The sequence below is a fragment of the Mercenaria mercenaria genome, chromosome 12 (genome assembly GCF_021730395.1).
Source record: "Mercenaria mercenaria strain notata chromosome 12, MADL_Memer_1, whole genome shotgun sequence".
In the NCBI taxonomy this organism is placed as follows: domain Eukaryota; kingdom Metazoa; phylum Mollusca; class Bivalvia; order Venerida; family Veneridae; genus Mercenaria; species Mercenaria mercenaria.
This window is the reverse complement of record NC_069372.1, coordinates 76,673,040-76,690,146: the sequence shown is the minus strand read 5'-3', so window position 1 is coordinate 76,690,146 and position 17,107 is coordinate 76,673,040. Positions and strand designations below refer to the sequence as shown.

Below are 17,107 nucleotides of genomic sequence, written 5' to 3'. Positions count from 1 at the left end.
CAAGCACGTTTGACAATACCCATCCCAGCTCTATTATAAATCAAGATATAATAAACAATGTGGCATGTAGCAATATGGTAACATTAGAATAAGCCCATGACATGTTTTATCACCACAATAAAGTAGATCTCTAACAACGGCTGTATCTCGAAAAATGACAGATTAACTAACATTTTAGTGTTTAATTGTGAGAAAGTAGCGCATCTTTCGGTCATTTGGTTCCTCCGCAAAGGCTGTTCTAAAAAGGGTTTAGTGGCTGAAACTTTACCTTCTTACATTTAAGCTAACATCTCTACCCTTTTTCTTTTTCCTTTTAAATAGCAGATATTGTTTTTATAGGAACTTGTCTCTGAAAATTATCAAAATTACGTTATCAACTTTGTAGATTGTATATGAAATTAAGGAAAAGACATGGTAAGTGGTGTTCAGCCTTCATGCGAGCCGTCGAGGTGTCATTACGTGCTGCAATATCGTATACTAACAAGTAATTTCAAATATATTTTATAAATATCCACGGGGATTGTTTTCATAGCTTTTATCATCACTCTTTTCGACAAAGTTTCGGCCCATGCAGGGCCTTTATTAAGTCTTAGATTACAAAGTTTGCAATTAATTTCTATTATTTTCAGAATGCGGTTCCATAAATGTCACATTGTTTACAAATCAAGTGTTCCCGTGCAGTTCCATGACTAGGGACTGCGGCGGCCACGTTTCATACAAGTGTCCGTCTACTGTTGGCGACATGTACTCAACTAGGCAGCTTGGGACCATATTCGCTTATTTTGGCAAGCAGAAACGAAAATATGCACACGATGTTTACGGGTACTCCTTAATTGGCGATTAATGTTCGGGATAAAATCTTGAAATGGGTGATACCAAAGAATGAAAGGAACACTAATTGTATGACCGCCTTGCGGTCCAAGCTGACTTTGCATACGGCCACCTCTGGTATGGGAACAGAGAACAATGTGAGAATATGACACATGTGTGTGTCGTAGATATTTCAGCCCGAACGGATACAAACATTTGCTGAGTAAGAATATCATTTGCGCAAATACAAATACTGAAGTGCATCATTTGTTAGCCTTCAGATGTTTTGGAAGTAGGGATTTGTATTTTTTGAAGATGACTACACTCTGTATCGTGCAAGAAAAAATAAAGAATTCCTGCAAAATGTACATTATGAAATCTACAGCACAAGGTGTCAATGTAAGATGAAACCTTGAATTGTGCTAAATGAGCGGGTTTCAACTCACAATGTTGAAAACATGTAAAATGTTAAGTCCAACAGTATGATTGGCCGTGTTTTGGAATATATCAGAAAACATGCAAAAGCTTAAAATTGGCACTTTATTGTAAAGATGGCGCTAGTGACGATTATGTTTACAAAAAAGTGAAAATTGAATAAAGAGAACTATGAAGAAGAAAAATAGACTGGTGCTCACTTTTTGAAGCAGTGGTATCATAGTGTGTGTTTTGTTAAGACTAATGTTTGTGTCTTCACAAAACACACGCTAGGATAAATATTTCTGTTTACTCATATGCAACAGAAGAAAAAAATGTTTAATGAAACGATTCTAGGACAGATAAACAGTATTATTTATTACAACTGCTCTCATCCGAATAAAATATGTATGAAATATGTATAACTTATCTCATATAGTTAAGAAATTAAGTGCAGTACAGCATTACGCCCCGCTATAAAAACATATCTACATGTAAGGTGTAAGTTCAAACTTTAAGTTTAAAGCTTTTCTGTCTATGTTTTAAAAATATTTCTCATTCTTTATAACGAATGGAAGTGCTTGCATTTATGTCCATCTGCTAATGTTCTCTTAGGTACGTATTTTTTATTTTTATAGCTCTTTGGTACGTACTATAGTTTATTCCACTTCTGCCTAGCAGGTATAGGCTTTCATATTTGAAACCTTTCAATGTTGTTCCTTCGTAGTGCAGAAATGCTCATTTACTGCTACACAGTACTATTCAATAGTAAACACAGGAAACCAGGCAAAGTGCAGAAATTGACATCATTGAGCAGACGTGATGAAAGGTGATGTCAAAACGATGTAGGTTTGTTTCTAATTACCGCGTAAATTATTTACGATGTAACGGGAACTGCGCGTTATTTACCAACATGCACCGGTCTAAATCGTCTACAAGTACAAGGGTTGTTTCCTGTGCATGTAATGTCAGAGACGAGGACAAATGTGCAGTCATATTAAACAGACCAGTATAAAAAGGACCATAATACTGACAAGGTTAGAGTTATGGTTCTTGGTCTACTTACTCATCTAATAATGAAAAATAAGTGTGCAAAGTTTTAAAGCTGTACTCTGATAGTTTTTTGGGAAAAGTGCCCTACACAAAAATTTTAACCAAGAAACTCAAATTTTCTAAGTACAAAAAGGGCCATAATTCAGCCAAAATGCATATTAGACTTATGGTTCTTGGCCTACATAGTCACCTAATGATGATAAACAAGTGTGCAAAGTTTTAAAGCTGAAGCTCTTATAGTTTAGGAGAAAAGGTGGATCTAAACAAAAAATAACCAACGCCGACGATCAAGTGCATGACAATACCTCAGGATTTGTTTTCAAATATCGGACGATCTAAAAACTACTCCGCATGTTATCCACACGTGCCATTTTTTCCAGGCGGAGTTTTGATCTGAATTCCGCTTAATTTACATATTTCAGACATATTTTCCTGATTGATAACATGCAGAATCTCCATTATAAATAAACAAAATTCTCCTGGAATAATGGACTTTTTATCCGTCTCTACGCCGTGACGGTGTTAATGACTTGCAAGATACATTGTACGAACTGTGTAGGTCTAATTCGTATGAAACAAAGCATTTGTAGACCTCCTTTCTGTTGTTTCTTCTTCGTACCGGAAAAGTTAAATGACCTCTCCTGTGATGATATTAATTTTAAAAGAATTTTTGCACTTTTAATGCATATATTTGAAACTATTTATTTGCATTTTAAATGCCAATATGTATCTATATATCCAGATTAGACAGATTTCGCAACACACCATTGTACCGTTTAACAAAAAAAATAGACAAAAGGCATACAAAACAAAATATTCCGTGAAAAATCGTCATACTCTTTCCACACATACACAATGGATTCTAGTAAACACAGTACAAATACAACAAGTCATTAGGATAGCAGATCAGGTTTGTTTATACATGTACCCACTGAATTAACTGTCAACTTATGCACATTGTCAAAGATAGAACCCAAAATTGGTAAAATATGGCACATTTCTATCAATATTTGGAGTAAAGATTTACGTTAACCCAACCAATGGACTGATTTTTTCAGCAGACTAGGTTTTAAACAGCCTAGTCACGTCTGTAATTTAAAGCCATTTAATCCTGAACAATTTACAAAGATTCTAAGAGACATCACATAAATCATAAATTTTCTTTGTGTGAGTTTCAACATTCAATTTTGTTCCAAGATTTAAGAAAATAGCATACGAGTTGTTTAACTAAACTTCCATCGATCAAAAATGATTTAATTTTGATGCAATACACATTTGTTCATGCGACACATGTACAAGACTATAATGTCCAGTCCTGTAAAATGATCTCCCATACTGTTGTAGATACTGCGTAGATTTGTCGTTTGGTCCCGTACATCAACTCTATCGCTAACTCATATAGGACCTTTCTAATATTGATGCTTGGCAACAAACAGTGACTCCCCACCAGCGGCTGTCGTCATGCCGCCTTTATACTGCCCTAGTGTTGCTAGACCATTAGCCTGAAATACAATACCGTTTACATACGTTTATTGTTACACTGACACTATTATAGCTCATATGGCGACTTTTCAACGTTTTTATGGCGGAGGAACACCCAAGGTGCCCAAACAGACGGTGGTGAGGGGCAAGTGATTCGAAGTCAGAGACCTTATCTATTCAGGCACGCATGGAAGCCCTCAAAGAAAATGTAAAAACATACCAGTTTTTCTGTTAACGTGTGTTAATACTGCTATCAATATAAAACGTTTATAATCAAGAAATGACTTCAATGGCTAGAAACACGATACTTTCTTAACCTCTTCATTTTACACCGATTCTATTTACAGACTTCCTGGCGGCACTACGATTCTCCAGACTCTCTGCTCGGTAAGGTCACATGTACTTAATAAAGATTCACAGCAACTTTAGACTTAATACTAGTACGTATAAGTGAAATATATGCAAATGGTAACAAAATACGTAGATTCAGCGTAAACAAAATGAACGCAAATTTAATACAGTCTTTGTAAACAGAGTGAGAAAGGTGATGAAGCATGCCGGGTCTTAAATATAAAAACAGTCGTCATACTACAAAATATAATCTGTAACAACTGATTCTTAAAATAAAATATGCAGATAATGTTCTTATACTCACTTTTGCCCTTGTAAGGAACATTTTCTGGGCATCGCCCCTGTTGCCATCTTCACCTTTCCATGTCTTGAGTACGCTGGCCTGTAGGGCTCTACCAAATGAGAATGAGAGAGCCCATGGTTTAGGACCAGGACAGGTGTTAATGGCATTCAGATTTAAGGTAGCATCTTCCTCTGACTGACCACCAGACAGGAACACAACCCCTGCAAGAGAAAATATTCTAAAAGTACAGTTACATCTTATCTTGACAATGTGGTTAAATTAATATTTCATACAATAAATTGGTATTTTTGTCAGAAACGATCTGATGTAATTTATTTCTCACATTTCATTACAAGGAATAAAGTAGTTACATGGTTAAATATGGGCACCGAAATTTAATTAACAGTTCAATCCCTTTGAAAGCAAATAAACGTATTTACGGTAACAAATCAACTAGGTTACAGAATACTTCATTAAAATAAAAAGAATATTTCAATACTCATTCTGTTTACTTTTTGACTAAATATATCTACTACAATACACTATACCTGGCATAGCTGGGGGAACAGCTCTACTCAACGCCTCTACGGTGGCCTTAGCATTTTGTTCAGCAGTAAATTTCTGTTTACAGCTCTGGCCGGCTGTCACCATGTTAGGTTTAAGTAAAGTTCCCTCCAAGAAAACATGATGATCACTCAATGCTTTATACTGGAAAGCTAGAACCTAAAACAGACATGTATTTGATAATTTAAATTTATACAATTCACTTTTTAAGAATGATTAAACAGGAAACTAATATTTATAAGTAATCATTTACTCTACCTCCTATACACAACAACCCTTAAATCATCATTTATCACCCCTTGTAAGAAGGCAAAAGTTACTAACTCTACTTAGCTTGTTCTAAAAATGTCCGAATATGCTTAAAGCTTTAAAAACAATCAAACTAGGATAGATCAATCACGGCTTATTAGACACCGTTTGATGTAAATAGCATACAAAGCCAAAATGATTCAATTAGATGTACAAATATAAGCAATTCAGCCTGAAATGAAAGGAGATCAGCTGACAAGCTATTGCGTGGATATTACCTGTTCTGTGACTTTCTGTGCTGTGTACAGATCATGGTCCCCGTCACAAAGTACCTCCGGCTCAACAATTGGTACCAGACCATTCTGTAGGAATAGAACATACGTAAGTCGTGTATCAAAAGTCTCACACATAGGTTATGCACTTTTATGAAAAAAATAACTTAGCCTACTATATGAATGATTATGGATAATGTGAATCTATAGTATAATGAAATAACCCGTTGATTTAAAAGCTGAAAAGTTGAAAATAATTTGGTATTTGATATGCAATTCTAAATCACCCTAATGTACATTTTAGTACATCAATGCGGCTATATTGCACTAGTTGTTCCACCTACCTGTTGACAGATACTAGCGTATCTAGCCAGAACGTTGGCATTTTCCACCATGGCTTGGTATGTCGGACAATGTTCACCAATTTTCAGAACACATCTCCATTTTGCAAATTGTGCGCCATCCTTTTTGTACTGTGCGCATCTTTCTGCTAAACCATCAAGACCTGAAAATATGAAAGTCTATTTTTTGCGAATTCCTGCTGCATGTACGTGAAATTGACTTTGGGATGTTACAACAGTTGCTACAAAGTATGTCTTAACTGCTACATACAGAAGATTAATGACGTGTCGGAAAAATCATAAAATATACAGAACCTAATACAAGACTTTATATTAGTCACACCTGTATTAAGAAAGTCAGCCAAGGGAATGACACAATCTCGTTGCGTAAGACTGGTTGCTTAAAACAAGATAAATTAGAACAAAAAGTCAAGTTGCATAGTTAGCCGACTTAACTTTATAGATGGCCGCTGTGTCAGGCTCAAATATGTTTCACACTGTTATTAAGGAGACAGTAAAAAATTATCCAATTTTATTTCTATCTTTCATAACTTGAACTGAATTTTTATCCCCACTCCAGTACAATTCAGCTCGGCATGTATATTTTTCAGTTATTTGGAGAGGATATACCTTGTGTCGTAGATTCCCCGTCAGTTCCTGCTAGGGGTACCACACCTTTATCTACCTTAATTCCTGGGATGATATTCTTATCTGTCAGTAACTAAAATAATAAAATAAAAGTCATTTGAACGTTTTATTTTTAACAAAGATAAAACAAAACATGTTTTAATTTATAGCTTACTCCGAACAAAAGCAAGAGGGCCATAATGGCCCTATATCGCTCACCTGTTATCATTGCACTTAAGGACAAGAAGGTCAAAAAATCATAATCAAGATCAATCAAAAGAATCATGAGAAAATATAGTTGAAATTTTCTTAAAGGTACAGATATGTCAAAATACACCTGAAAAGTGGAGGTACCATCCATGTTGTACCATAGAAAAGTGGTCTCGGTTTTTCCTTACAGCCAATAATAAAAACAGTTACTAAATAAGCTATTTATAGTAACATGAAAGGAGGGTAATTAAAAAAAATTATTGTAAGTGAACAAAAGAAGGATCTGCCAAATAAAAACAAGAGCACTGCAATGCAATGCAAATGCAGAGCAATATACACACAAAACAAAGTCATATGACCTTTGACCCCTAAGAGTGACCTTGACCTTGAAGTGAGCCATCCGAAACATGCGCTCTGCACATCGTTTCGATGAGGTGAACATTTGTGTCAGGTTTCTTTGAAATCCTTCAAGGGGTTCAAGAGTTACAGAGCAGAAGGGAAATTGCTAACCAACAGACAGACGGACACCGAGGCGATAACATAATACGTCCCTTAGGGCGTATAAAAAGGAATCGAGATCTTATGGTGATACAAGTTGTGTGCAAGTTTGGTTAAAATCAAATCATAAATGAAGCTGATATTGTGCAGACAAGGTCAAAAAAGCTAATTTTGGTCCTTTCAGGGGCCTTAACTCTGGAACCCATTTGGGATCTGGCCAGTTCAAGAAAGGAACCAGGATCTTATGGTGACACAAGTTTTATGCAAGTTTGATTAAATTCAAATCATAAATGAAGTTGCTATTGTGAAGACAATGTCAAAATAGCTAATTCTGGCCCTATCAGGGGCCATAACTCTGGAACCCATAAAGGAATCTGGCCAGTTCAAGAAAGGAACCAAGATCTTGTGGTGATACAAGTTGTGTGCAAGTTTGGTTAAAATCAAATCATAAATAAAGCTGATATTGTGCAGACAAGGTCAAAATAGCTTATTTTGGTCCTTTCAGGGGCCATAACTCTGGAACACATTATGGGATCTGGCCAGTTCAAGAAAAGAACCAAGATCTTATGGTGACACAAGTTGTGTGCAAGTTTGATTAAATTCAAATTATAAATGAAGCTGCTATTTTGCAGAAAAGGCCAAAATAGCTAATTCTGGCCCTTTCAGGGGCCATAACTCTGGAACCTATAACGGGATCTGGCCAGTTGCAGAAAGGAACCAAGATCTTATGGTGATACAAGTTGTGTGCAAGTTTGGTAAAAATCGAATCATAAATAAAGCTACTATTGTGCAGACAAGGTCAAAATAGCTAATTTTGGCCCTTTCAGGAGCCATAACTCTGGAATCCATAATGGGATCTGGCCAGTTGCAGAAAGGAACCAAGATCTTATGGTGATACAAGTTGTGTGCAAGTTTGGTAAAAATTAAATCATAAATAAAGCTGCTATTGTGCAGACAAGGTCAAAATAGCTAATTTTGGTCCTTTTAGGGGCCATAACTCTGGAACCCATAACGGGATCTGGCCAGTTCAAGAAAGGAACCAAGATCTTATGGTGATACAAGTTGTAAGCAAGTCTGGATAAACTAAAATCATTAATGAAACCACTATCGTGCAGACAAGAAATTGTGGACGGACGACGGACGGACGAAGGGCGATCACAAAAGCTCACCCTGTCACTATGTGACAGGTGAGCTAAAAATAAATCATCTTATACTGTGCATGTGTGCAGTTTCAATACATTCATACATACAAAACTAAATCAAACAAATGCTGACGCAATCTTCGAACGGCCTAGCTAAATAACGAATACAGTCTCACGTATAGGACCCGAGTTGTCTGTAAAGCGGCAAGATTTATTATAAACATACTTTTACAAAGGGGGTTCCATCTTTTGTTTTCTGGTAGAGAGTTTCATGGAAGAGAATCACACCGCTGATGTTCTCAGCAACAACAGCATCTGCTGTGAACAATAGTTCTCTGTACCTACGTCGGTTTTCCTCTGTGTTCTCTACACCAATACCAGCAAATCTCTTCCCAATTGTACCTACAAAATATATAGAAATATTGTCGCCCTGGGTCGCTGAACATTTAGGTTTTGCAGGCAGGTGTTAAAAAGGCAAGTATATGATATACAGGTCAAAAGTAACATATTTTAAGACAAAAAAACTGTTTAAGATGTGAAGGTAGAAATAATGTTAGACATGATGGTCGGATCCTTAAAGGGTAGATATTTCGTAATGGGGCCCACGGTTGTTCGGAGCCTTAAACGAGTGACTGTTTCCTGATAGCCGCAACGTTCAGTCGGACGATTAAATGTGTGAATGTTGCGTGATGGTCCCACGGTTGGTCGGACCAAAAATGAGTCATGATGGCCCCACGGCAGGTCGAACCCTAAAATGTGTGAATGTTTCGTGAAGGCCCCACGGCCGGTCGAATCCTTATATGTGTGAATGTTTTGTGTTGGCATCAAGTATTTTACAGACAGACAGTAAAAGAAAAAGACGCACCTGTTGACTCGTCGGCGGCAAGAATTCCTTTCCCAGGAGCCACAATGGCGTTGGCTATCTTCCTCAATTCATCTTCTTGTTCAGGTGTCAGGTAGGTCGGAAATCTCGACATCTTGCTGTAAAAAATATAAAGTCCGGATAAAGTTCTGTTTTACTGATATTGTTGATCTTTTAAGTTCTGTTTTACTGATATTGATCTTTTAAATAAGATCAACAAAATCAGTAAAACAGAACTTTATCCGGACTTTCCAACTTTGCAAGATATGCTGATAAATATAAACCAAATATAGTGTGCAAAAGGGAGAAAAACGTTGTAATGGTTTTGAAATACTGTAGCTTTGCTATGTTATCAGTAACTAACACTTGCTTTCACATACTTTGTCATTTTTCAGTGTCATAAGATACACTCTGAGCCAACCTTTGTGGAAACATTTTTTTTAAATGTTTACTCCAGCTGCGGGCGAGTAGCTTTAAAGAGCGTAATTATTGAATATAACGTGTACACTGGAACAGTATCAAATTAGAAGATACATAAAAATGAATATATGTTTTTGTAATAGTGCATGCATCCTTTTCTGTGTTATCATTTACCAGTTTAGTTTTGTTATTTGAATCTATATTTACTTGAAACCTGAAACTCTGCCAAACAAACATGATACTAACAAACCGGATGAATATAAAAGAAAATGTTTATTTGATTCGTTTTTAAGACAAGCGTATACGTGTTATTTTCAAAACTTGTCTCAACAACCTTGACTTCAAACAAATACAAATAAACATCTATGACATTCAATGTCATGTGTACCATCTGTAACAATGATACTTTTAATACATTGAGATAACCAATTTACCAAATTAAACATTTTAATTGTATTTTTTAATAAAACTTTTCACGAATGAAATATTACAAACCAATTATGAAACTATGTTAAATCCAAGTTAAAGGACGTGGAGTCGTATTTTTGTGGTAGAAATGGGTCACAAAGATAACATTGAGGTTATACATTAAGGTCAAGAACCTGTAGCATACAGTCCCGAATAGCGGACATAATAGTATTTTGGCAATCACCTCGAGATCTTATTCTTTCGACTTTTTTATAAGCTGATATTTTGTACAGTTTATTCGCGTATTCCGAACCAGTTTTCAGACGATTAAAATGGGACTAATGTTTCAACATGTACAGCGAACTTGCCCTTTCCGAACCAGTTTTTAATTTTTTTATCGCTTTACTTCGTCAAGTTTATATTTTAAATATAAATTTCATCTTAAATGCTGGACAAATATATCACGATTAAAATAATGTGAAAAGAAATTCGAAACAAAACATTGTTCGTAACGGATTTCTGTAATTGATCAGACTGGTACTGTGCGTAATCCGGGTCATACTCGCCTATTTCGAATCACCACAAATGACCTGAAATGGTTTTCTTACTACTATCCACAACAACATAAAACTACCATCTTGAATCGAAAACTGAAATTATTTTATGTCAGGAATAGAAATAATCGCATTTAAGGCCAATTAAATGACTAAAACGATAGGCATGACATCCTTCTTTGGCATTATTGAAATATTCTGTTTTAAAACAGTCATGTGGGCGGTCTTGTCCAATATGTGATTTAATTAGTCACATTGTATAATAATACATCCGCCTTTTTCTTTAACATCTGGCCATGGGTAAAAACAATAACATAAATTAATATTTTGGACACATTGTATCAATATTTTTTCTGCAATCTTTAAAGAACGTGCAGCAGAACAGATGTGTGATTCGGAATAGGCACAATGTATGCCATCTATATTTCCTCTTTAGGCATCTCAATGGTCAAATTGTTTTAAATGTGGGATATATGACTAGAAAGAGCATAAAATTTCCTTCTTTTTAATCTCCCTTCCGTTTCATTTTATTAAAAAACTAGAACGCAAGTGCTCTTTGAATCTGACATTTTTGTTTACATTCGTCAAATTTCCACATAAGAAAAAATATAGCATTTGGACAATGTTGCAAATATGTATTATGTAAGAATAACTTGAATATTTACCAGCAATTAATTATTAGTTTAATGTATTAGATATAAAACCAAAACATAGCTTACGGTTTTTCTTGACGTATGCGCGACAGCTGCTTAAAAACTTGGAAATGAGTCAATTTACAGACTGGTTCGGAATAGGCAAGTTCACTGTACTAATTCGTTTTATATATTCATAAATAATTAACCATTAAAATGCCAATAAAAACATTACCTGATCTATGAGATTCCTTACTTTGCCTAATATTTGAACTATCCCGACCTGAGACGTTGTACATAGAAGAAAAACTTACTTATTTTGGCCCATAAAGTGAACTAGCAAAAAATAATACTTAAAATTTATTTTCGTTTCAATACAGTGAACTTGCCTATTCCGAACCAGTCTGTAAATTGACTCATTTCCAAGTTTTTAAGCAGCTGTCGCGCATACGTCAAGAAAAACCGTAAGCTATGTTTTGGTTTTATATCTAATACATTAAACTAATAATTAATTGCTGGTAAATATTCAAGTTATTCTTACATAATACATATTTGCAACATTGTCCAAATGCTATATTTTTTCTTATGTGGAAATTTGACGAATGTAAACAAAAATGTCAGATTCAAAGAGCACTTGCGTTCTAGTTTTTTAATAAAATGAAACGGAAGGGAGATTAAAAAGAAGGAAATTTTATGCTCTTTCTAGTCATATATCCCACATTTAAAACAATTTGACCATTGAGATGCCTAAAGAGGAAATATAGATGGCATACATTGTGCCTATTCCGAATCACACATCTGTTCTGCTGCACGTTGTTTAAAGATTGCAGAAAAAATATTGATACAATGTGTCCAAAATATTAATTTATGTTATTGTTTTTACCCATGGCCAGATGTGTGAAGAAAAAGGCGGATGTATTATTATACAATGTGACTAATTAAATCACATATTGGACAAGACCGCCCACATGACTGTTTTAAAACAGAATATTTCAATAATGCCAAAGAAGGATGTCATGCCTATCGTTTTAGTCATTTAATTGGCCTTAAATGCGATTATTTCTATTCCTGACATAAAATAATTTCAGTTTTCGATTCAAGATGGTAGTTTTATGTTGTTGTGGATAGTAGTAAGAAAACCATTTCAGGTCATTTGTGGTGATTCGAAATAGGCGAGTATGACCCGGATTACGCACAGTACCAGTCTGATCAATTACAGAAATCCGTTACGAACAATGTTTTGTTTCGAATTTCTTTTCACATTATTTTAATCGTGATATATTTGTCCAGCATTTAAGATGAAATTTATATTTAAAATATAAACTTGACGAAGTAAAGCGATAAAAAAATTAAAAACTGGTTCGGAAAGGGCAAGTTCGCTGTAATTAAACCTATATTATGGGGGATCCGGATGACAGGTAAATTTCATATCGGCATGCATGTTAATAACTTTCATACCTGATCTGCATGTACTTAAATGATTAACAGACAATCAATGTCAGATCTATGCAAAGGGCCAATCGTTACGATACACACAGACAAATATACATGTATAAAAATTAAAATATACTAAAATGCTGACGCGGCGTCGTTCTACATTTTGACCCCTTGGGTTACACCTTTTTCATAAACAGTTTAACAGATAGGCCTACTGTAAACAAAAAAAAAACATTAAAATTTACATACCTTAACTCTGTATCTATATCCACAAACAAATCTCACAGAAAATATAGTTAACTTCTTTACACAACCGACGCTATCGTCAAATAAACATGTAACGTGTCGACAGAGGTGTGTCACGTTTCTGTAATTTCATTGGTTGATATTTTCACACCCCTTGACCTTGAATGTTTAAGGCTAATGTAAACTAATTTGTTTTTGTTGGGTTTAACGTCGCACCGACACGATTATAGGTCATATGGCGACTTTACAGCTTTGCCCTCAGCTAGGTGCCCCCGTGCTTTATTTGATCACTAGCGGGCACCTGGGTAGAATCACCGGCCTCCCGCATGCCTGCTCGGTGGCTTCATCACATGGCGAATTCAACTCGAACTAGACTCGAACCAACATCGGTGAGGGGCAAGTGATTTAAAGTCAGCGACCTGAACCACTCGGCCACAGAGGCGCCAGACACGAGCCAGACACAGACACCTGGCGTGTGGAACACTTGCCTTCCACCCCAGCCTTCGCTACCACGCACTTGTATATCTTTTTTCGTAATTGTATGTCCCGACGCAGACGAGAGGTAGAATTTATCTGAGCTAGATTGAAAGAAAAAAGTCATTTATCAATACATACAATGATGAAGATGTTATTCATGTGTGTAGTAGTTGGGGCTGGGTGGGGTAGGCAAGTGTTTCACACACCAGGTGTCCGTGGGGTCAGAGCCCGCACACGCCCTTGGGGAATAGTAAACAGTATCTTTTAGCATTTTAAAATGAACTGAGCATAGGTGTCGGTCACAGAACATGTTTTTTTAGATTTTCAACACGTTTTAAAAATGCACTTTTTACGGTCAGACCATTTGTGTGTTTTAGTTGTTATTTTCTAAACCCCAAAACGCGAAACTTTAAAGCCGAAATCACGAAACTACCTACGACTGTGAAAGTCGAAACCACGATGAATGGAAAACATTGAGTTAAGGCTTGATTTGAACAAGCCATTGGCGGAAGGTCGATCATGAGTTCCACCCAAGTGTTTGAAAACCATGTTTTGAAACCATGTTGAAACGGTTAAATACTTTTTCATTACTTTAATAAAGGAAATAGTATAAGATTCATGCATGGGTTGCCTCCCCTAGTAACGACTACCTTAATGTAGTAATCCATACTTTTATTATTAATGATTTAAATGTTTCATTCCTTACTTAAAGTTAATATTTAATCCATAGTATTTAGGTATTTCCAATTAAAAACTGCTTCATTCTCCACTTAAAGTTAATAATGTTTTCTATCGAGTGGATAAAATTCATAGAAATGTATACACACACATTTCATTCAATTTATCTGTCTTAACTTGGCGATTCCATAATATTTACAAAATAATAATACCATATTTGTATATATTTTCTTACTTATGTGTTTAGTTCACTGACTTATACGAATTTCATTTACAATTTTGTTTATATATAACGATGTACCAATATGTGTACAAGTTATCATAATAAAATTTTGTCTTGTCTTGTCTTGTTTTCGCGTGCATATGAGCACCTTGTGTCTTCCAGGTAATCAACAGTGTCACTTGGCCGATAGGAACAGAACAGAACAGAACATATATTTTATTAGATTTATACATAGTACATCATCAATATAGATTTAATGTGGGCATACGCCGATACGCTTGTGCGTACAATTAAACTCGACACCGGGGAAATGAAAAAGGGCTAAATAAATGCAATACCCTTTAAGGTTGTTTTTTTATCTTTCCAATTCATTCATTTGTTGTTGTTGTTTTTTTTTTGTCAGAAGCTTTGTTTTTCTTGTTTGTTTTTTTCAGGAAAACTTTTTTGAGGTCCATTTCCAAAAAAAAAAAAAAAATCCTTTTATCTGAGGAAATCCCCATATATATATATAAAAATTAAATATCAAGTAGACTAATATTGTGTATGTACATATTTTTGCTGGAATTCAAAATACATATTGTTGTATATTATATAAATTCATATTGTATGGTTAATAGGTGGATGGCTCTCCGACCCGTATTATACCATTTACGGGGATACTAAACGGGGTTACCATCTGGGCCTTAAAAGAAAAACTGCAATTAATGTAAAGCCTAAAGGGAGTTAGGCCGCTATTTCAAGTTTTTCGTTTAACAATATCATCTGCATGAGATTTATCAAATTCGTTTTTGAAATAGATTTATTTGTTCCTGTAATTATCTTGGAAAAGGTAAGGGTATATTCTTTGCAAGCATAAGGCACAGCAAATACAGCCAGCGCCACACATCGCCAAATAGGCCCGCCTTAAATAGAAACACAGAGGCTCACATGCACGCACGCACACAAACAGACAGTGATGACAAAAAGAACACTGTTGGCACCGCCCAGGAACGGGTAGTGGTAACAACTTCGATATTTTACTTCATTCTAAATTATATAAAGAAATCATTTTATTGATGAAAGCTGGTCCTAGTTTTTCCCCCAGGTGCTCCTCCTTGCATTATTTCATCACGGGCGGACACCCGGGTAGAACCAACGACCTTCCGTAAACCAGCTGGATGGTTTCTTCGTATGAAGAATTCAACGCCCCGAGTGAGGCTCGAACTAACATCTGTGAGGTGCGAGTGATTCAAAGTTAGCGACCATAACCACTCGGCCACAGAGGCCCCGAGTAAAACATTGGTATTCAAGCATGTAAAGGGAGAACAAAAAAGCATCGATGTGCAATTCAATCTAGATCAGGATACCGACATACTCAAGCAATTTACGCAGTTTGAATTTTCGTTTGCAAAAATTAGATGTGGTTTACATTTGCTAGGAAAATATTACTTTCGTGTGAGAAAGGTATATCAATGGTTATTTGGTAAAACCGGATACATTCGCAATTTATGGGTAGACGCATTTATAAAATAAAAACTGTCAAAATGCGGATGCAGAAGTCACGCATTAAAATTAAACATTGCGATGATTTCAAAAACGATAACAACAAAAACTAGAATACCCTTACACAATCCAATCGAGACTCTCTCTCCTTCACACACACACACACACACGCACACGCACACGCACACGCACACACACACACCATACTCGCATCACCGCTGTTTGGCTCATAGTTGTGTCGTCTATCTGGCGTACAGTTCAAAATCATCCAGGTACGCCCATGTAAATTATAATAAAATATTGTTTACATATAGGATGATAGTTTGCTAGACATTTATGACAGTATGTCTAATTTCCAAACATTCTTACCATAGTCTGCAAATTTGTAAGGACAGGATAGAGATCAATGCCAGCTGCTGTTTGATCTAAAAATAGCATGTAAGTTGGTCAATAAATCATAATATATGTACGGTGTCCCGTAAAGGTCATCGTGCAATCGTTGCAATCGCAATCGCGCAGCGGTTGCATCAGAAATACGCGATGCCAAGACAGCACGATGGTGATGGAGCGATGGCACGATGGTGACAGAGAAAAGAAACAATAGCGACTTCGCCATTTTTTTCACTTACGGAAGCTTGTGTGGAGTTTCATTCATGTAACAGCTTGTGACCTATTTCACTTTTTCACATATTCTGAGATTTATATATATGGAACAGAAAGAGTTAAGAGTCCTATTCGAAATGTTTTATTATTTTCTTATAAATAAATGATTAATAATATATAACCGCCTTTAATATGAAAGTATCAAGAGCTGAGTATTTATGATTTTTGATTGATATATGAGAGTGTGATATTTCAACAATATGAACCCAAAAGCGTGTTTTAAAACTGCATGTAGCTTCGGAATTCATTTATTTCCTATCTTTCTTTGATGTTCTTCATATATGTATTGCATTATATGCATAGCATTCCTTATCAAGTTTATATGCTAAATCAGGGTGGCACATTCAGAAATCGCTCGATTCAGGTAACATTTGTCATTACTTGACTGATTGTGATAGTACAAAAAGCGTCGAAGACTTCAAGACATTTTCTATACTTTTCACAAACACTTCACCAAAATGTTTATTTTTTTCACTGATCAAATTATGTAGGTAGCGTGTACACTGGAATTTGGGCGAAAATATGAGAATATGTAATGTATGGCAGACGCTTTGTGACGAGAAAAGCACTCGTTTCACTGTCTTCAACGCTTTTTATCTTACTAATTCCGTCAAATAATTAAAAACGTTGCCTGTATCGAGTCATTTTCCCGTGTGTAAGGCCATGCCTAGCGATTTGACCGTCTGTGAGAATGTCATCCAGTTTATTTCAGAAAATAAATCAGCAGAC

General features: G+C 35.7%; 1 protein-coding gene across 3 annotated transcripts; it reads right to left on the bottom strand.

The window, feature by feature from the left end:
• Positions 1-1,331: 1,331 nt before the first annotated feature.
• LOC123533671 (fructose-bisphosphate aldolase-like) lies at positions 1,332-13,017 on the bottom strand. 3 transcript variants are annotated; one of them, XM_045315422.2, is made up of 9 exons: positions 12,859-13,017; positions 9,162-9,277; positions 8,523-8,698; positions 6,450-6,540; positions 5,823-5,983; positions 5,485-5,568; positions 4,942-5,116; positions 4,415-4,614; positions 1,332-3,779 (listed from the first exon to the last, which is right to left on the bottom strand). In XM_045315422.2, the coding sequence occupies exons 2-9, from the start codon at positions 9,271-9,273 to the stop codon at positions 3,687-3,689; spliced, it is 1,092 nt and encodes a 363-aa protein (XP_045171357.2). In that variant the 5' UTR covers positions 9,274-9,277; positions 12,859-13,017; the 3' UTR covers positions 1,332-3,686. The 3 variants fall into 3 exon arrangements, with proteins under 3 accessions (XP_045171357.2, XP_045171359.2, XP_045171358.2); XM_045315424.2 differs by lacking the exon at positions 12,859-13,017 and adding an exon at positions 11,408-11,430; XM_045315423.2 differs by lacking the exon at positions 12,859-13,017 and adding an exon at positions 10,074-10,094.
• Between the last annotated feature and the right edge of the window lie 4,090 nt (positions 13,018-17,107).